General features: G+C 39.0%; 1 protein-coding gene across 1 annotated transcript in view; it reads right to left on the bottom strand.

Annotated features, from left to right (window-relative positions):
* The window catches only part of CCDC146 (coiled-coil domain containing 146), a 138,507-nt gene that overhangs the window by 23,745 nt on the left and 92,646 nt on the right, over nucleotides 1-22,116 (bottom strand). Inside the window, exons 4-9 of the mRNA XM_029232929.1 lie at nucleotides 21,783-21,992; nucleotides 13,999-14,056; nucleotides 11,965-12,138; nucleotides 9,885-9,958; nucleotides 8,727-8,954; nucleotides 7,896-8,082 (exon numbers count right to left, since the gene is read on the bottom strand). Of these exons, the coding sequence (XP_029088762.1) occupies nucleotides 7,896-8,082; nucleotides 8,727-8,954; nucleotides 9,885-9,958; nucleotides 11,965-12,138; nucleotides 13,999-14,056; nucleotides 21,783-21,992 (931 nt within the window). The remainder of the gene's footprint in view (nucleotides 1-7,895; nucleotides 8,083-8,726; nucleotides 8,955-9,884; nucleotides 9,959-11,964; nucleotides 12,139-13,998; nucleotides 14,057-21,782; nucleotides 21,993-22,116) is intronic.

Raw genomic sequence — 22,116 nt, 5'->3', positions numbered from 1 at the left:
CACACCCCCAGTTTTCAGTATTTCAGACTCCACAAGATGGGGAGTGGTGGTCAATGTTCCTTTCGTAAGACAGTTGTGAACATAGGCCAATCGCCCTGAGCTGGCTGTCAGGAGAGACTGCTGGCCACGGGGGACCAATGTCCACTATTGAAGCTGATCTTCCTCTGTCTCTTCTTTATGTAGGTAAAGTGTTGTTCCGTCCAGTGCTTGACTATTGTGTTTTCCTTGGTGACTCCAATACCAAGATGCAGTGGGCCTCCTCCCCAGGACTGGTAAGTGGTGCATGGCGTTCTGCTCCCTTGGGATTGATGACCTGCATGGTATACTGCTTGACATGTACGTACAGAAAGTGACATATTTACTTGGTTATAGGATTTTGTTGTTGTCGTCACAATCTTGGGCATGGTTTTGTGTTTAGAAAGAGAATAACCTTGCGGAGTCATACTATTCCAACCCTTAAAACATGACGGTGAATATCAGAGCAAAACCTCTAGTCACTGAGGGGACTGTATTAAAGTGTAGATATGGGGTTTTATTTCTCTTCAGTGCCAAATGGAAGTCAATAGGAGCCACGATTAAATGCAGAGGTGTACTGTAATGTGTAGTATGATTTCCTGAGAGTGTGATGTCTTCGATTAAGAAATCCTCCATATTCCAGTTTGTCATCATTTTGCCTAACCCCAGCAAAGTCTCTCTCCCTATGGCAGGCCCATATTCTTTTTTTTAAAGCCCAATAAAAATCATATATATTTCTTGGCACTGCATGACCAACTGTATTTCAACATACAGAAACAAACAGAGCCCACTCTACTTTAGTAATTAGATGGTAGAGCACTTAAGGCTTCTCTTGATTAAAAGCCAAGAATCTTATTTGCATTTCTTTGAAGGAAAAAACCGTGATAAGGACAAACTATTGGCAAAGTGATGGACCAAACAGAGAGGAAATTATAATTACAGACTTCAGAGTTCAGTTTAGGATGTATATGTGTGTTGCTTTTATTTTATTTTATTTTTTTTACACTTTTCACACATCTCATTTATTTATCTATTTTGGATATATTTCATTTTTTTATTGAAGTATAGTTGATTTACAATGTTGTGTTAATTTCTGCTGTACAGCAAAGTGGTTCAGTTATACATATATATACATTCTTTTTTTGAATATTCTTTTCCACTATGGTTTATCACAGGATATTGAATATAGTTCTCTGTGCTATACAGTAGGACCTTGTTGTTTATCCATCTGCTGATCCCAAATTCCCAATTCCTCCCCGACTGCGCCACCAGGGAAGCCCCCATCTGTATGTATTCTTAACAGAAATGTCTATTTAGTTCTTCTGCCTATTTTTGGATTGGGTTGTTTGTTTTTATTGTTGTTGAGTTGTATGAGCTGTTTGTATATTTCGGAAATTAGTCCCTTGTTGGTCACATCATTTGCAAATATTTTCTCCCCTTTCATAGGTTGTCTTTTCGTTTTGTTTATGGTTTCCTTTGCTGTGCAAAACCTTGGAAGTTAGATTAGGTCCCATATTTTTTATTTTTGCTTTTATTTCTATTGCTTTGGTAGACTGTGTATGTTACCTCTTAAGTGAGAGTTTGAGGAGTAGGGATTATTTATCCATTTGGTGTGGGATGTATAGGCCCCTGTTGTGTTCCCTGAACAGTTAGAGTTACCCCAAGTATTTCAGACTCTTAAACATATGCACTCACCCTTGGTTCTTTATACTCCGTGAAAAATTCCCTCTTCGAGTCATTGGTCATTCTTTTCTCTTCCTTCTGATTTTTCTTTTATCAGTTTTACCTGAATACACTTTCCAGTCTACATTCATTGACCAAAAACATAATCTTGCAGTGAACATTTTTTTTAGTCATTTAAACCATTATCTTCAACTCTCTTTTTCTTTTTTGAAGTAGGCACTAGGCCACTATTTAGTTTTATTTTATGAACACTCAAACTTTCCAAAATGTTGTACAAATCAGTTGCCTTGAGAGGAATGCCAGAACCCCAGCTATTCTGAGCTGAGAAGCCAGCACAAGGAGAGAGACCCTAGAGCATTCATCAAAGCAGAGTAAGTGACCAGAGCAAGTGAGGCTGGATTATTTCTTCCAAAATGACTTTGCTTTTCAGTTTGGTGTTTCAGTTTGGTGCTCCTGGGAGCAGCAGAGTCCTGGACTCGGGATATGGTCGGTCATTTCTACTTTGCATTAAATGCTTACTCCTGTGTGCTTTGTGTTGGGAGGAAATTAGCAAGATTCTCCTCTCAATCCAGAATTGAGTTTAGACACTGAGCACTACTGCCTACTCCCCACAACCTCATGTTTCTTACCGTGGAGGTGGTCCTTTTACCAATGGATGGAGGCCCCTGGCCAGTGAGGTATCCTCTACTATGCTTGGAACTTACTGGGCAATGAGCGCCACTGAGGTGAGCCTTCGAGTGAAGGAAGAAAACAGGGTTCAGAAGGTCTCCTTGTTTCTAATTGTAGCTTCTCAAATAGGCTGCATTTATTTCCACATCCCCAGCGGCTGTGTGTCACATGTAGTTAGCACTACTGTTATTACTAAGAGGTAACATGTCCACTTGCTGTCTGCCTGGGAAGGTGTTAAAGGTTGTGTATTCATTATCGAATTTTTTTTCAGTTTTAATATTTTTTTAATTGAAGTATAGTTGATTTACAATGTGTTAATTTCTGCTGTACAGCAAAGTGGTTCAGTTATACATATATATATATATATATACACATTCCTTTTTCATATTCTTTTCCATTATGGTTAATCATAGGATATTGAATATAGTTCTCTGTGCTTTACAGTAGGACATTGTTGTTTCTAATTTCTTTATTTAAAAAATTTAACTATAGTTGATTTACAATATCGTGTTAGTTTCAGGTGTACAGGTTCAGATTCTTTTCCATAATAGGTTATTACAAGATATTGAATATAGTTACCTGTGCTATACAGTAAATCCTTGTTGTTTACCTATTTTATATATGTGGGTATTTATCAGTTAATCCCATACTCCTAATTTATCCCTCCCCCTCCCCTTTCCCCTTTGGTAACCATAATTTTTTTCCTAAGTCTGTGAGTCTATTTCTCTTTTGTAAATAAGTTCATTTGTATCATTTTTTTAGATTCCACATATAAGTGATATCATATGATATTTGTCTTTCTGTGTCTGATTTACTTCACTTAGTATGATAATCTTTAGGTCCATCCATGTTGCTGCAAATGGCATGATTTCATTTTTTATGGCTAATATTCTATTCTGTGTGTGTATGTATGTGTGTGTATGTGCATATATATATATACATATATATATATATAACATCTTCTTTATCCATTCATCTGTTGATTGGACACTTAGGTTGCTTCCATGTCTTGGCTATTGCAAAAGTTCTGCTATGAACATTGGGGTGGATGTATCTTTTCAAATTAGAATTTTCATCTTTTCTGGATATATGCCCAGGAGTGGGATTGCTGGATCATATGGTAGCTCTATTTTTAGTTTTTTAAGCAACCTCCACACTGTTGTCCATAATGCTTGTACCAATTTACATTCCCACCAACAGTGTAGGAGGGTTCCCTTTTCTCCACACCTTCTCCAGCATTTATTATTTGTAGACGTTTTGATGATAGCCATTCTGACTGGTGTGAGGTGATACTTCATTATAGTTCTGATTTGCATTTCTCTAATAATTAGCAATGTTGAGCATCTTTTCATGTGCCTGAGGGCCACCTGTATGTCTTCTTTAGAGAAATGTCTGTTTAGGTCTCTGCCCATTTTTAATTGGGTTGTTTGTTTTCTTTTTTTTTTTTATATTGAGCTGTATGAGCTGCTTATATATTTTGGAAATTAATCCCTGTCGGTTGCATTATTTGCAAATATTTTCTCCCAGCCCATTGGTTGTCTTTTTGTTTTGTTTATGCTTTCCTTTGCTGTGCAAAAGCTTGTATGTTTGATTAGATTCTCTTTGTTTATTTATGCTTTTATTTCTATTGCCTTGGGAGACTGACCCCAGAGAATTTATGTTAGAGAATGTTTTGCCTATGTTTTTTTTTTTTAAAATTTATTTTTATTTATTTATTTTTGGCTGCATCGAGTCTTCGTTGCTGCACATGGGCTTTCTCTAGTTGCGGTGAGCAGGGGCTACTCTTCATTGCAGTGCAGGGGCTTCTCATTGTGGTGGCTTCTCTTGTTGCGGAGCACGGGCTCTAGGCACGCAGGCTTCAGCAGTTGCGGCTCACTGGCTCTGGAGTGCAGGCTCAGTAGCTGTGGCGCACAGGCTTAGTTGCTCCACGGCATGTGGGATCTTCCTGGACCAGGGCTCGAACCCGTGTCCCCTGCATTGGCAGGCAGATTCTTAACCACTGCTCCACCAGGGAAGCCCCTGCCTATGTTTTCTTCTAGAATTTTTATGGTTTCATGTCTTATATTTAAGTCTTTAAGTCATTTTGAGTTTATTTTTGTGTATGGTGTCAGGCAGTGTTCTAATATCATTGATTTACATGAGACTGTCCAGCTTTCCCAACACCACTTGCTGAAGAGACTGTTTTTTCTCCATTGTATATTATTGCCTCCTTTGCTGAAAATTAGCTGACTGAAGATGTGTGGGTTTATTTCTGGGCTCTCTATTCTGTTCCATTGATCTATATATCTGTTTTTGTGCCAGTACCATGTTGTTTTGATTGCCGTAGCTTTGTAGTATTGTCTAAAGTCTGGGAGGGTTATGCCTCCAGCTTTGTTATTTCTTGGGAGGCCCATCTTCTACCTGCCCATGCCTAGACTTGGCAAATGCTTCAGGGAGGAAAAAGCCTACCTGTCTCTGTTCACCTACGAAGTGTTTATGCTGTTTTAGAATTCCGCAACTCTCATATGTCTTTTTAAAATATCTGATTTTTAGTTTATCCATTTTTTCTGGCTACTATGACAGGAACCATGGTCTACTGCAATATTTCATATCTTAACTGGAAGTATAAATGGCAGAATTACATTTTATATTATGTTTATGTACCCCTTCTATTTTATTTAATTGAGATTTTCTGGTAGAGACCAACTTAATTCTGTTTAGGGTGTGTCATATTTTAGAACCAATATTGTGACTTTTATCAGTGTATAACTGCTTTTGAGATCACTAATAGGTATTTCTCTAAGTGACAAATTATCTTACTGCTTCTATTTATCTTTCTTTTTACTTTTAAGGGGAATGTTTTGTTGAGTCAGCATTAGCAAATATTTAACAGACTGACTTTACTTACTACTGGAATCACCACAATAGATTACTAAAGGCAATGATAATTTTTTTCCTATTATTTAAAGAAATCTTACTTATGGTTATTTGGTCAATAAACAGGGATTGTATTATCAATAAAAACAACATTTGCTGCTCTTAAGAGCTTCCTACTCATCACATCTAGGATTCCACTAGGTCTTAGAAGAAATGTTTTAGCTGCTAATCACTGTAAATCTCACCGTGATTGAGGTGGAGTACCAGAAGGTCTGTGTTTACCCAAAGTTCCAACTTAACATCCTAATGTGAAAGGCTTTGGGCTAAAATGGAATAGCTTGCAGTAAGCCAATACTTCAAGTAAGAATAACTTGAAAAGTTGGATTTAAAAAATATATGTGAACGTATGAGAGTTGCAAAGGTAAATAGAGTTAAAGTCTTCAAAGTTTCTAGCATTATCCAGGAAGTAGTAAAAGAATTTTTACTGGATTCTAATAAGTTAAGGATGAATGGTGTAATCTTTAGGATAACCACTCAAGGGATGGAAAGAGAATGCAAAACTAATGCATATCAAAAATGGGGAAAATACAACAATAGAAAATAGAAGTTGAACAATTCATCTTTTTGATTAACCCGAAAGAAGAAAAGATAGGAGAGAAAATGAGACATACAATAGACGGGACAAAGAAAAAGCAATAGTAATACGGTAGATATAAGCCCAAGTGTATCCATAATTACATTAAATGTTTTTGGACTAAATACAAGAACTGAAAGGCATAAGTTTTCGGACTAGATATTAAAAAGTATATCCTGTGTATGAAAGACACACCTAGATGAGGACAAAGAGAGAATGAAAGTAAATGGATAGATAAGGAAATAATCATGCAAAATCTAACAACAACAACAACAAAACTAGTGTAATGGTTGATTGTACTAATATCAGACAACGTAAACTTTTATGGAAAAAAACATTTCTAAAAAAAAAAGCATTTCTATAGTTTAAAATATTTCACTGTCATAAAAGAATCAATCTACATGCAGGAATTTTAGTAAAACTATTAAAAGTAGATGAGAAACATAAATACTGTTGTTTTATTTAATAATAACAAATAACTGTTCTATTTGTTTTGCAAAATTGTGAAAAGCACATTTTGCCCCATTGAGATAGGAAAAAAGGTCCATGAGTGCCATCTGACAGCAAGACCAAGACCTAGTCATTTAGAATACTCATAACTCTAACCAGTTGTTTTCACACTTTGCTAAATCTTGGTCTTTCAATCAGGATAGGCTAGGTTATGCTAAAGAAACAAGCCCAACTATCATGGCTCAAAAGGGTGAAAGTTTATTTCTTGCTCTGACAAAGCCTGTGGCCAGTCAGGGTGATTCTCCACGACCCCAGTTGGCTCAGCATTCCTGGATGCTTCCATTTACAGCACTTCCATGTCATCATGTACTTCCACAATGGCCACGGGATGGGGGAAAGAGCTAGAGGGTCTCACACTGCTCCAGGATAGAAGGAACATGTGTCATTTCTGCCCACAATCCGTTGGCCAGAACCAATCATATGACCCTGCTCAATGGCAGAGGGTACAAGGAAATATGGAAACCTTCCATATTCCCAGAAGGAGAAGAGCATTAGGCTTATAGGTTAGGATCAGAAGTGTCTACCATAGCTGGAAACTCCTGTTTACATGTCTGAGGTCATGAACCTCCATAAGGTCAGGGACCATGACAATCCTGAAGAAAACAGGTATGATTTCTATACCCCCAGCTGCTTCATCTCAGAGATTGATCTCATTTTCACCAAAGGAAGCACTGACTAAGGCCTGGGCACAGGGATGCAGCCCTCTCAACAATCCACTGCCTTTTAGCACTGCTCGGTTGATTAGCACAGGGAGTGCCACGTGAGAGAGGAGGGAATCAGAGGCAACAGGACCAAAACCCCTCCATTTGGGAGCGCAGAGGTAGTAAGAAAGTAACAGCTATACTGAGCATTCTCTGGTTGTAGTACACCTCTGATACTACACAAAATTATCCAGGTAGCCAGACATTGGGTTCTGATGGCCCTTGACTCGTTGGAGGTACAGGCTGACTATCCATCTGTATTTACATGATCTGACCTTGTTTCTGACTATTGTAGTCTACAGTGACACCATTCTGGATCTGACTCTTTCAACTCCTTCAAACATAGTGGTCCACTTGTTCCTACCCTGTAATGAACCCGTTAGCTCTTCCAGAGCCGGATGGCCAAACTGCCTCCCCTGGCCAGGCTGATGCTTGATCCCAATAAGACATTTCTCTAATCTTGGGCTAACGAAAAGATAGAAACATACTATAAGACAGAGCCTCTATAACAGGTTTGATCCATTTTAAAGTTATCCTTTCTCTGTTCTTTTCCTTTCCCTCTTTCTTTATTGACAGCAAAAACAAATTCTTGAAATATTTTTGCTTAAAAAAGACAGTACTGAGGGAATTCCCTGGCGGTCCAGTGGTTAGGACTCTACGCTCTCACTGCCAAGGGCCTGAGTTCAGTCTCTGGCTGGGGAACTAAGATCCCACAAGCCGCACCAGCGCGGCCCAAAGGAAAAAAAAAAAACAACCAAACAAAAAAACCCAAAAAACAAAAAGGCATCGCAGAGCTTACAAACCCGATAGTGGTGTTTAGCACCCACCTCTAAAAGAAGCCTTTGATGCAGTTCTTGTGCTTGAGTGAGTGCATCCCAGGACACTTTCAAGAGTAGCTCCATTTTTTTTAAATTTCGAAAATCTCGCTCTTTCTCTCTCTGCTTACGGGAAAGTTCATCATGGTAGTTTTGCTTGTCAGTGAGACGGTTTCGTAAATTGAGATCCAAGATCCCTCTGTTCCAGGTAAAAAGAGAATATGAAAGTGATTTGTCATCAACTGCCCTTCATGTTTTTCAAGACAGTGCTCAGCAGGTGCATACAGAACTATTTTCATGCTAGAATCAAATTGTAAGTAATGCCCAAAGCAATTCTGTTTGCGAGTTCTTGTCAGAGGCACAGCCACTAAAAAAAACCCCAAATGGAGGAGCAAATTGGCAGAGGCAGAAGTTCCTAGTCTCCCTGAAATTTTGCTTAAAAATGGAAAATAACGCTCTGCCAGAGACTCGCACCACAAAATTGCTCCCATTAGGAAAAAATCATGATTACCTCAGAATACAATAATTTTCAGGGAAAAAAAATCCCTCAATTATAGCACACTCCAGTGACAATTTCCCAGAGGCACGTTTTAGAAACTGAAAAAAATGCGATAGATTGTGTCCTTAAGTTTTTGGGCACAGGAAATTGAGGGCAGTGAAGAATAAAGGATGGAGAAATACTTTGAAATGCTTTATTTAATAATATATTTTTATTAATGGTAAAAATGTAAAATTCTATAAAAATGTTTATTGAATCAATATAAATGTTTGAGATTATGTTTTGAATCCTCAAATATAAATTGAAGAAAATTTAGATGACAGAAACACATTAATATAACTAACCTTTCAGTTAGTGAAGTTGCTTCATTCTCTCTGGTTAATTCCAGTAGCTTGACCAACTGGTTATACTCTCGTTCTTTAATTTCAAGCAAGGCTCGTTTGCCTTCAGCTTCCTTTATTATGTCCTCCTTTTCTTCCATTACAGCATTAATTTTGGTTTCAACTTTCTTTAGGGAGTCATTTAGCTCTTTGAGTTCATATTCCACGACCAGTTTTTTCTTTTCCATTTCTCTGTGAGGGATACATACATACACATATACATATGTACACAACACACACATGAGTTTGCCTTATTTTGAGCCCAGGCTGTCTACCTATTTTTACTTTCTGACCAGGCAACAGAAGGGCTAGTCACAAATTCAGTGATCTCAGAAGTGGGGTGAAGACCACAGATGAGTGGGACTGAGGGGATATCTCCACTGAGTGCCACTGAGGGCAGGAATTTGTCCAGCCTCTCCACTTTCTCCCCAGATCCCCACTGCTACCATCTCCTGGGATTCTACCCTCATCCTGACCAGCCTCCCTGAATTGAGGTAAATTTCTCAACTTTGGTGCTGGTGGACTTGGCTTTTAGAAACGTTACTAGTGCCTGCTGCTTTTTTTCTCTCTTCTTTTAAGATCAGTCACCAGAGCAATCATAGTACTTCTCCAGATTTTTGTATCTTCACTTATCTTTACCCTCTTCGGTTCCTCTAAACCTTGAGAATTCCTCAGTGACTTCTGCCTCCAAATCTACTCTGAATGCTTGGAGGTCTTACACACGTGAATAGCTGGCAAGTGAAGAGTTACTGTCACTTGGGCTTTAGGCCTCTGGCTGGCCAACATATATCTAGACCATGAAACTCTACACAGTTCCAATAATTTATTCCATGCACAGATCTGTTAAAGTCAGTTGGTGTTCTCCATAGAGATATGATATAAAATTGGAAAGAGAATATTGTCCCAAAATTAAGACATAAATGCTAGGAATGACAGTGATGTGCTGCACTGCATTCTCCTGAAGAACTTGATATATACAACATAGACAGGGCCAAATGCAGGTATTTCTAAACTTATAACAGTAATTCGATGTGTTCAGTGGTTAATATTCTTGTTTTAGCATGCACACATAACTTGGGGGAGCATGGGCTGGGAGGGATAAAAAATAAAATTAAGCCATACACTTTTTTGCGTGTTGTTTTTTCTATCTCTTTTCCAGTTTGTACAGGAATGGATTGATGGTGGACCACTTCATCCTAGTAAAGAAATGCAACCATGTTAAATTATGTAGTCTTGGACCAGAAGCAGTCAAGCAAATTAAACAGGAAAGAGAAAAGAACTGCAAGGTGTAGAATTCTTACTATCTGTCCTGTACTATGCAGTGTGCTTTAATTATTCCATTTAATATTCATAATGACCTTACAAGATGGTAATGGTTGTTACCATTTTAAAGAGGAGCTAACTGAGCGTAACACATCCTCTGGGCGCTCTGCCCAGATTCCCTTTATGGAGGTACACCCATCCCTCAGAGGTTGCAGAGGCTGCTGACAGCTCATGCTTGTTCTCTCCACAGGATTGCCACGGCTGGCAGAGCTGCCTTGTCGGGGGAGGGGGGGTGGAAGGTGGAGGGGAGCAGGCTGTGACCCATGTGGAGACACAGCAGCCCATCCCTCTGCCTCAGGGTGGAGCAACCACTGCGGTGCAATTCATGGCATCAGGTTGCCAGGAGGGTTCTCCTGAAACCGTATTTTGGCCCGCTTCGAACCCCACTTCTAGCCTGTTTCCCTCGCTACCCTATGGGATTCTCCTTAGAGCTCCTGCTCAGTGAATACTTGTCTTAATCTCTGCTTCTAGGGAACCCTGCCTAAGACCGAGGCTAATTTTCCCAAACTCACACAGCTTGTAAATGGCAAGGCCAAGATCAGGAGCTAGGTTTGTCTCACGCCACTTTGCACTGCGCTCTGTGGATTCGCGGAGGATTCACTTTTAACCTCAAGAATCTTATGTACATGGCAGGGGTTGTGGAAGAGCCCCTTCCTGCCAGAGGATCACACTGGACTTTGGGGTCTGGCGTAACACAGATGCTTGGGGGTTGAGGACGTCCCTGCAGTGTTGGTGCGTTTCTCCCTGGGATCTTGCTCAGTCTTGAGGCAGATCTAAATTTTGTGAGGCTGAAACTTGTACAATTTGGGGAGCTCTTTTTTTTTTTAAGTATTATATATTTATTTATAAATTTATTTATTTATTTATGGCTGCTTGGGGTCTTCGTTGCTGCGCACAGGCTTGTCTAGTTGCGGCGAGCGGGGGCTACTCTTCATTGTGGTGCACGGGCCTCTCATTGCGGTGGCTTGTCTTGTTGCAGAGCACGGGCTCTAGGCATGTGGGCTCAGTAGTTGTGGCACGCGGGCTTAGTTGCTCTGTGGCATGTGGGATCTTCCCGGACCAGGGCTCGAACACGTGTTCCCTGCCTTGGCAGGTGGATTCTTAACCACTGTGCCACCAGGGAAGTCTTGGGGAGCTCTTTTTAAGAAAAAGAATCAAAAGTTATAAATGATAATTAGGTTCAGGACCTTGGTGGTGGTTCGTGCATGTGAAGCCTTAGTTTCATTGGGTTCCTTGTAAATCCACCTGTGCTCAGTGCCTGTGTTCTGGGTGGCATCTGGGTACATCTTGGCCGACTGCTCTGACTCTTAAGGAAAAGGAGGTCAAAGTGAATCATAACTGTCCTCTAAGCCAAGGTGTCTCAGATGTAGTTTTAAGATGTAAGTCTAGGTTACTTCGATTGTTTTGAGACCTATTACACAAAGGTTTCAAAATAAAATGAAATTTAATTATATCCTAAAACATAAATACAGGCCCTGCATCACTTTCACGGTGAGAGGGAAGTGAAGTGGAATCAAACAGACAAAGAAGGATGCAGTAATAACAGTATACAAAAGAGGTTAGAACATTTGCTTGCTCTTGAAGGAAGTGATTGTGTTTGTGACACTCATTTCCAATATTGAAAAATGCTTGGTGAGGTTTAGAGAGGCCTTTTCCCCAGGTCAGGACTCCAATTTAGAGTGATGCTACCAAACACTCCAGAGTCTTTTGTGAATTCCCAGAGCCCAGGTTTAGTTTGATAGGATCAGTCACAATGCAGAACATTTCAGTGTGTGTGTTTTGGCCTTTGTCAAACATTTGCAGTCAATCTTCATACCCATGCACCTTTATGTCCTTGCAGGCACAATGTTTAAATATTTATGAGCTGTGAGTAACATACCTTTAAGGTGACCTGATATTCGAACAGTTCTTCTAGTTCCTTCTGCTCCTTTAGTAATTGCTTTTGCTTGGATGTCAAATCTTCCCGTAAATTTTTAATTTCTAATTTCTTCTGCGTTACTTCCTTACGTAATTCTTCAGTGCTTTCTCTCAATATTCTTATCTTCTCCATTTCCTTTAAAAGTCATGAAAATTATCAGATTATACAGAGTCTGAGCAAACATTTGTCTCCTTAAAAATCAAATTAAAAATAATTTTACTCACCATTTTGATTATATTTGTTTTGAGATTCATGAATGATTTCTTGCGAAGTTAAATGCAACTTATGATTTCTGACCTCTTCAATAAAGGCATGGCAATTCTACTGCGTGTGTTAAACATTTCACATTAGATTTGAACTCATTTTTAAATTAATGCTCTTTTTAATCTTCCTACATTTTAAGTAGGAAGATTTAACTTTTTCTGAGTTCATATTTATTTCATACCAAAAAGCATTAGTAAAAATTTCCAGCCTTTTTTCTAGTAGCTTTGTGATTTGGCAACACCAGATGCAAATAATCTTTGAATATCAGGTTTATGGTTTTCCTGAGTCACACATGAGAATTAAAGATTAGGAAGTTCATATTTGGAATATCTTATCCTTGGCAGTCCTTAATCCCCTGCTCTCTTATTAATACTACTTCTCTAACTCAGGCACATTATCCCCAAATGCCCTCTGCCCCAGACTCCTAACAGGTCTTTGTTTCCCATGACTGATTTTCTGGGGAGTGTTTGACTTGTGAGAGAGAAGCCTTCTTATACTCAGAAGGTCCACACATTACTAATGACTAAGTGGAAGGATCCATTTAGCCTGCTCTGGCCTTTCTGCATATCACCCTCGTCCTCCTCCACTGTGGCTTCGAGGGTAAAATTGGTGATCCTATGGTCAGGAACTAAAATCCACAATGCTTTTTCCCACAGAATCTGTGTTGAAAATGATGGTTAAGAATACTTCTGTACTAGTATATAATATATACATAATTATATTAATATATAATATGTATCAATATATTCATACTCATATATATTATAGCATTTTACTCTATGAATATAGAGTAAAGGCATTTTACTCTATGCCTTGGAATTAGACCACCAACAACATACTTTTTAAATATAACCGTTTAGAAGGTGAAAGCAATGCTAAGTGTGATGATCTCTGTATTTACTTTCTATGATAGATTGCAAAAAAAGGGACATAAATTCCTCCTATTCTTGTTTGCATGCCTCTTTGCAATATGTCTTTGTCCTTATTCCCATTAAGAGGTAGGACCTATTTCTCTCCCCATTGATTCTAGATGTGACCATGCGACTTGCTTGGACCAATGTGATGTTACCAACAGTGACTTAAGCAGAGGCTTGAAAAGTGCGTGTGTTGGGGTTTGCCCTCTCTTGAGACTCTCTGTCTCTTTCCTGAGACTGGAAACCCTTCCACCGTCATGAGAGTAACCAGTGACATGTGACCTTAGACCAACTAGCGGCCCAACTGGCTGACATATGAATGAAGCCATCCTAGGCCTTCCAGCCCCAAATGAGCCAGCTCAGACCAGAAGAATTCAGAACTGAGGAAAATAAGAAACGGCTGTTGTTTTAAACCACTATGTTTTGGGGCAGTTTGTTAGGCAGGAATTAATAAGTGATACACCTTTATAAAAAATTCTTGTAATAAGCTTGAGACAGTCAGGAAGCTATGAGAGTAGTAGATACAACAAAAGTAATGGTTTTAAGTGCCAACCATTTTTTCCTCTGAAAACAAAGCAGATATTGTCCAACTAAACATAACCTGAATTAGATGCCAAATAGCTAAATCCTATAATAGGCACCACTTATGTTTACTGTAAAAGTTATGCACATATTCCTTTCAGCACCATCCATTGTTAAGATTTCTGGGTCTTTCAAATGTTTCAGGGTATGGTTGTTGTGATAAACGTTAATATTTATCAAAAGGGATGTTTCAATCCAGCTGTATTTAACAAAGTCTAGATCATCTAAGACTTACTCCTGGCTTAGGTATCTTCTCGATTTCCTTTATTATGAGGCTTTTCTCTTCCATTAAGCTGCAAAACAAAAACAAAAACAACTTTGACAAAGTACAAAAAAGTATACTATTTCCACAGTAATAACTTTCTATTTTCTCTTCTCAGAATGCACTCCCAGGTGTGTTTGCCAGACCTGGTGTCCATCCTTTGTGATGGCTTCACTGAGTCCCACAGGCCCATTTAGGTGCTCCCTCCCCAGTCCTGCCTCAACACTGTACACACACCCATCAAAGCAGTTCTCTCATCATATTGTAACTGCTTGGGAGCACAAACTGCCCCCCAGACTCAAGTTCCTTCAGGCGGGCTCTGGACTTTTTCTTTTATTTGCAGTAAACTAGTACCCGCCTGGATTACTGCTACAGCCTCTACTGCTTTCATCAAATTATCAGATCCCACTAGCCAGTAGGTCTAAAGATGCATGCATACCAGGTTTATTTTTATGAAGTTGTATTTGCAATAAAGTAAATTAACATTTGTGTAATAAGTATGCACCACGTGGAATTTAATATAGGTTAGTTGTGTGGGCCACAGGCTGAAGTTGAAGTTTTTCAGAGTTTTGGACACTTACACCTTTCCTTTTAGAGCTTGCGTATAAATTGCTATTTTACTTCCAAGCTTTTGATCCTATGCCTCAGCCGTGTTGCCACCAGGGGGTGGTAGTGTGCTGCCATCTCTGGATTGTAAAGACCACCTGAGCGTCCCTGAGTTTCAAAATGGTGATGGGAAGCTCTCCCACAAGATAAGGCTTCCAGTCTTTTCTTTAAATATAAAATGATATTTTCTTAAACAAACATAAAATGGATAATTCTTTAGGACATTTTAAATTACATTTCTATCATCCGTTCTCTCTCTCTCTCTCTCTCTCTCTGTTTTAAATCTTTATTGGAGTGTAATTGCTTCACAATACTGTGTTAGTTTCTGTTGTACAACCAAGTGAATCAGCCATATGCATACATATATCCCCATAACCCCTCTCTCTTGAGCCTCCCTATCCCACCTCTCTAGGTCATCACAAAGCACGGAGCTGATCTCCCTGTGCTATGCAGCTGCTTCCCACTAGCTAACTATTTTACATTCGGTACTGTATATATGTCAATGCTACTCGCACTTCGCCCCAGCTTCCCCCGCCCCTGCCCCGGGTCCTCAAGTCCATTCTCTATGTCTACATATTTATTCCTGCCCTGCCAGTAGGTTCATCAGTGCATCAGTGCCATTATTATTTATTTATTTTTTTTAGATTCCATATATATGTGCTAGCATATGGTATTTGTTTTTCTCTTTCTGACTTACTTCACTCTGTATGACAGACTCTAGGTCCATCCACCTCACTACAAATAACTCAATTTCGTTTCTTTTTATGGCTGGGTAATATTCCATTGTATATATGTGCCACATCTTCTTTATTGATTCATCTGTCGATGGACATTTAGGTTGGTTCCATGTCCTGGCTATTGTAAATAGTGCTGCAGTGAACATTGTGGTGGTACATGTCTCTCTTTGAATTATAGTTTTCTTAGGGTATATGCCCAGGAGTGGGATTGCGGGGTCATATGGTAGTTCTATTTTTAGTTTTTTAAGGAAGCTCCATACTGTTCTGCATAGTGGCTGTATCAATTTACATTCCCACCAACAGAGCAGGAGGGTTCACTTTTCACCACACCCTTTCCAGCATTTATTGTTTCTAGATTTTTTGATAATGGCCATTGTGACCTGTGTGAGGTGGTACCTCATTGTAGTTTTGAGTTGCATTTCTCTAATAATTAGTGATGTTGAGCATCTTTTCATGTGCCTCTTGGCCATCTGTATGTCTTCTTTGGTGAAATGTCTATTTAGGTCTTCCACCCATTTTTTAATTGAATTGTTTGTTTCGCTGATATTGAGCTCCATGAGCTGTTTGTATATTTTGGAGATTAATCCTTTGTCTGTTGTTTCATTTGCAAATATTTTCTCCCATTCTGAGGGATGTCTTTTCGTCTTGTTTATGGTTTCCTTTGCTGGGCAAACAAAGAGTGTTTTTCCTGTGTTTTCCTCTAAGAGTTTTATAGTGTCTGGTCTTACATTTAGGTCTTAATCCATTTGGAGTTTATTTTTGTGTTAGGTAGTGTTCTAATTTCATTCTTTTACATGTAGCTGTCCAGTTTTCCCAGCACCACTTATTGAAGACGTTGTCTTTTCTCCATTGTATGTTCTTGCCTCCTTTGTCGTAAATTAGGTGACCATATGTGTGTAGGTTTATCTCTGGGCTTTCTATCCTGTACTATTGATCTATATTTCTGTTTTTGTGTCAGGACCATACTGTCTTGATTACTATAGCTTTGTAGTATAGTTTGAAGTCAGAAAGCCTGATTCCTCCAGCTCCATTTTTCTTTCTCAAGATTGCTTTGGCCATTCAGGGTCTTTTGTGTTTCCATACAAATTGTGAATTTTTTTGTTCTAATTCTGTGAAGAATGCCACTGGTAGTTTGATAGGGATTGCATTGGATCTGTAGATTGCTTTGGGTAGTATAGTCATTTTCACACTATTGATTCTTTCAATCCAAGAATGTAGTATATTTCTCCATCTCTATGTCATCTTTGATTCCTTTCATCAGTGTTTTATAGTTTTCTGAGTACAAGTCTTTCACCTCCTTAGGTAGGTTTATTCCTAGGTATTTTATGCTTTTTGTTGCCATAGTAAATGGGATTGTTTTCTTAATTTCTCTTTCTGATTTTTCGTTGGTAGTGTATAGGAATGCCAGAGATTTCTGTGCATTAATTTTGTATCCTGCAACCTTACCAAATTCATTGATTAGTTCTAGTAGTTTTCTGGTGGCATCTTTAGGATTTTCTGTGTATAGTATCATGTCATCTGCAAACAGTGACAGTTTTACTTTTTCTTTTCCAATTTGTATTCCTTTTATTTCTTTTTCTTCTCTGATTGCCGTGGCTAGGACTTCCAAAAGTATGTTGAATAAGAGTGACGAGAGTGGATATCCTTGTCTTGTTCCTGATCTTAGTGGAAATGCTTTCAGTTTTTAACCATTGAGTATGATGTTTGCTGTGGGTTTGTCATATATAGCCTTTATTATGTTGAGGTAGGTTCCCTCTATGCCCCTTTTCTGGAGAGTTTTTATCATAAATCAGTGTTGAATTTTGTCAAAAGCTTTGTCTGCATCTATTGAGATGATCATATGGTTTTTATTCTTCAAGTTGTTAATATGGTGTATCACATTGATTGATTTGTGTATATTGAAGAATCCTTGCATCCCTGGGATAAATCCCACTTGATCATGATGTATGATCCTTTTAATATGTTTTTGGATTCTGTTTGCTAGTATTTTGTTCAGGATTTTTGCATCTGTGTTCATCAGTGATATTGGTCTATAGTTTTCTTTTTTTGTAATATCTTTTTCTGGTTTTGGTATCAGGGTGATGGTGGCTTCGTAAAATGAATTTGGGAGTGTTCCTCCCTCTGCAGTTTTTTGGAAGAGTTTGAGAAGGATTGGTGTTAGCTCTTCTCTAAATGTTTGATAGAATTTGCCTGTGAAGCCATCTGATTTTTTCTTTTTTGTTAAGAAACATTGACATTTTTCCTTTAAAAGATGTATGCTTTTATTTATAGAAATACATCATTCATAATCCCACACCTCTCATACCACAATTGATCATTTTTATTTTCCTTGTATATTTTAATGAAATTATATTAAATATGTATATATTATTGCATCCATTTTTACCTAACGTGTAATTAAAATAGTTTCCCAAGTTGCAAAACGGACTTCATAATTAATAGTTTAATAGCTAGTTTCAAGGTTTTCTAGTGGGTGGATGTACCATAATAAAATAATCCTTAATATTGATATTATCTAATATATACTGAACCTACTGTATGCCACGGTCTTCACAAACATCAGTTCTAAACTGCAGATCCTTTCTAAGTGGCTATTGTTACCTTCAATGTACAAATGAAGAAACTGAGGAGTTAGGCACCTCTTCCAAATTCACCGGTCAAGGCTGAAGTGACTATCAAACCTAGCTCTATCTGACTCCAGGGTGCTTTTCAGTATCAAGCTCCCTCTGGAATACATTGCTATTGAAATATTCCACTATTTTTTAGAAGTTAGATTGCTTTAGATTTTTTGCTTTTATAAATAATAATGTAATAAACATCTTTATGCATTGTCTGTTTTCTTGTTTTGGGTTCTCATTTTTGCGTGGCATTACTGGAATGAAAAAACGTTATTATACTTGTGCCTCTTGATATACATAAACCTGTAAACTTTCAAACTGACATTAAAATCTACATCTGACATTTTCAGCTTTTCTGACTAAGGGGTGGTTCAGTGTCAGAGCTCCTCAGGATTCATTACTTTTCTACAGCAAGAGTCCGAACTGAAACCATGTCATCAAAGGGTTTTGGTTTTAAGGACTTGTGGGTGAAGTGGGACTGCTGGAAACCCTGTGTGCTGCCAAGCGCAGAGAGGCATCATCCACATCAGGAGTAGAACCAGCCTGAATGGGTGGAAGTTATAAGAAGGGAGATTTCTGAACCAATACAAGCGAAAGCCATCTAAGAGTCAGGCTGCCCGAAGCTGGGCTGGGCTGGGCTTGGCTGGGCTGCTGTGGGAGGCTGTGAGCCCCCATCGCTGGAGGTGCTGGAGCACAGACTGAGTGGCCACTGAGAGAAGCCTCAGGTGATTCTTAGAGTAGTCAGTGCTGAGGACTGCTCTGTGGACCCACAGTTCTCAATCTCTGACACGACTCAGAATCACACAGGAAGTCTGTAAGCAATTCAAACCTTGCCTTGAGTGGGGAGGCCCGGATAGAAAGTGGAATCGTTAGTTGTAGGGTTGGATCTGCCTTGTAAACGTGTATCTCGGGTGTTTCTCTCTCAGTTATGAGGACTATACGCTGCAAAACCTGTTGTAAGCTCGCTCTGTTCTTGGTTGGCACAGGGGGAGCAGGAAAGGTTTGGTTTTTTTGTTTTTAATGTTTAGAAGGTAAAATCTGCTCCAGCTGTGAGTTTTTCCTTACTACTAATCCTGATGCACTGTATGGCCCTCTGTCATATTCTAACTTTCTGGAATTCCAGAGACATCACTAAAATAATCCCTCTGTTCCTTTCTTACCAGATCTGTTTGTTTCTTGGTTCCAATTGTGCTGTTACTGTTGGACTAAGAATGGAAAATGACTGCTAAACCCCTGGGTGAGCACCAACAGGGAAGCAGCTATGGCAGAGGAAATAGTTACCAAGGCCACGGTCACACTGTGATAGTCCTGCACACGTGCAGCACGCGTGTCCCCCTCTCCACGTCCACACCCATGACAGACAGCACTGACCGACCACGGCCCTGTTTCCCCAGCTGATGGAGACTTGTCAGAATATATCAGATTTAGCATGAGAGACACAATTGATTTGCCGTCCAAATCTCAGGACTTAACTAGTAAGTAGAGAAGCCCCCCAAAACGTAACAAAGTGAAGGCAAGGAAAACCTTGAAAAGAATACTAAAAAGTCTTTTCAGGGGAAGTTTTTGGAAAGATAATGAATTCTACTTTGTTTCTAAAATAAGTTCTCGACAGTATTTATTTAATCACTTCATTACTTATTTGTAATGTATTTACTTAATTTATTTAAGTAGGTTACATATTCTTTCCTGAACTGCATATTTATCAAGAGATCATCTATGAATATTAATCCCAAACCAGGAACTGTTGTAACAGATTTAATTATTAACCAGTCGTGTAATTATGCTCACCATTAGCATTTAATAGGAGTTTATATTATGTGAAAACATAAGAAAATCAAATTATAGAGGAATATCTTTTCTCTAGCATATGTGAACAGTATATTGTTCTTAGTAGCTGCCAGTGAGTCAGAAGTTCCAAAAGATGCTGGGGTGGGGGAGTGCTAGTTATTTGGGCTTCTGCTATTCAGGCTCTGAATAAAATGAGATTTTGTTGTGCTGATTTGAAAAATATCATCTGAATATTTGGATGAATAGTGTTTTTTCTTTTTTTTTCCCCCTCGCTGGCTTAGTTTCTTTATTTTTATGTGGGGATGGAAATATCTACTTTTTTCCTGGGGAGGGAGTGTTGAGTGAATTTGTTTCCATACCATGTAATGTTAAGCCAATGAAGTATACAGCCTATAATTCTTTCCTGGTATTTCTTTTGCTATCACCATTATTTTTATGAAAATAAGTTTGTTAATTCTTGAGCTGCTAGTATTTGAGAATGCAAGGGAATTTGCTTAAGCTACAGTATAACATGTTAACAAATCCAACATGAACACACACTAAACATTTCTGCAAATGTTAATTTTGAATGTCCTTGTTTACTGTAGGTCACTATGTACAGTCCTCCACCTCCAGCCCCATCCCAAGCAACTCAGTGAACAATTTGCCTGTCTATACCTAAAAGGCAAGAGTTCTGGTCTTTTTTTTTTTTTTTTCTTCTCCCCTTGGCAGGAATAGTTGGAAATTTTAAACAACTTAAATATCAACTGACTTATGGTCCTCTTACCCTTTTGTGGAAATGTCAAGCATTCATATTTTCAATACTAATGAACAGCCACCAATTGTTTTAATTTCATTATTTTCTCAACTGAAAGAGTGCTTACAGAGCACAGAAATAGTTAGGCTCTCTTTTTACAGATCTCACTGGTGAGCCTGAAACAAGTTTAGACTGAAAGACAAAGAAGAACTCAGATTTCTTTCCCCCTGAATATAATTCTCCTGATTAAGCCAGTCTTCTTCTTCCCCCAGCTGAAATTATAGGCCCCAAAGAGAGGATTCAAAACCAGGGTGGGCAAAGTCCTCCAAAGGTCACCGAAGTCATTCGCTTATCTCTTGGCAGGACTGAGTTACATTCACTCTGAGGGAACTCTACCTACTCTTAAAAATAGCCAGAGAAAGTCCTGTCACCTTAAATGGTAACAAATTCTAGGAGAGGTGGTTTGGCTTTCTCTCCGGTACCCAGGCACAGCACAGAGCACAAAACCTGGATTTTGCAGTTGTTTTGAAATTCAATCTAAATAGTGTGATTTGCTGAACAAACTCTTTCACTGACTTGCTCTTCACAGGAGGAATGTTAGAGGAGATTTTAGAAATAACATTTATCCCTTCTAGCAATACATTTCTGCTGTAGTTCACTGAATGACATCCTCCAGATTTGGATAAGTGAATGTGTCTTCCAAAAGGGTATCACTTTCTTCCTTGATCCTAAGGAATAGTCTGGTAATAGGAGAATAGGGTTGACTATGTGGTCCCCATTCCTATATTAGAAGAATCAAGTGAAACAGATGTGACCCTCCATTCACATACAGCTTGTTTGGCAAGTGCTTGTGGGGTACCGGCCATGCAGACATAGGATCTGATATCGCAAGAGGATAAGGGGCCACCACCAGGGCTGGAAAGGCGGAGAGTGTGAGCCAAGTCCTGGTTCTATGGAGTATGTTCTTTGGTTGCAACTCCTGATGGGTATGGCTTTCCTGACACATGGAAACCACTACAGGGATCTCCTCTTCCTGAGAGCATCTCCCTGTCACCTGAGCTTCTTACTGCAAGTTGTGTAACCTTCTTTTTCAGGGACTGCCTGTTCTAGGGAATCAAGGAAAGAGCTAGGCTTGTCGTCCTCTTAACACTGCTCTCTCATACTCTACCTAAAATTCCTTCTTCAGTTAGTCTAATTTTTCTCATTTCGTTTATGTGGAAACAGCTCTGCTTGTATCTGTCTTCAGCGAGCTTGAGAGAATCATGTACTTACCTATTCAACCTGTACTGATTATGGAACTCTCTTTCCTCCACTGCACTGTATTCATTTTGATACTTGAGAAGTTGTTCTCTCATTTTGGAGACCTCGGTGGTGAATGCCTGCGGAAAATTATCAGCCTGCTTCAGGTGAAACTCCTGCTGTTGTATTTGCTCAGTGAAATGTTTGGCCTCCTGTAGCAGTTGGACCTCTGACTCTTGCATGCTGGGTCCCATAAAAACAGAGATTTGCATAATGAGAAGTGTACACCTTCAGTACCTTTAGTAACTCCTGTGGGGAGGGTTCTAGTGAGGAGTGGAGGGAGTATGTCCACACTGCTGCCCCAGTT

Source organism: Monodon monoceros, unplaced genomic scaffold (assembly GCF_005190385.1).
Source record: "Monodon monoceros isolate NGI ecotype Baffin Bay Population unplaced genomic scaffold, NGI_Narwhal_1 Super_Scaffold_2, whole genome shotgun sequence".
In the NCBI taxonomy this organism is placed as follows: Eukaryota; Metazoa; Chordata; class Mammalia; order Artiodactyla; family Monodontidae; genus Monodon; species Monodon monoceros.
Note: the sequence above shows the minus strand (reverse complement) of the source record. Positions and strands in the feature narration are given on the sequence as shown.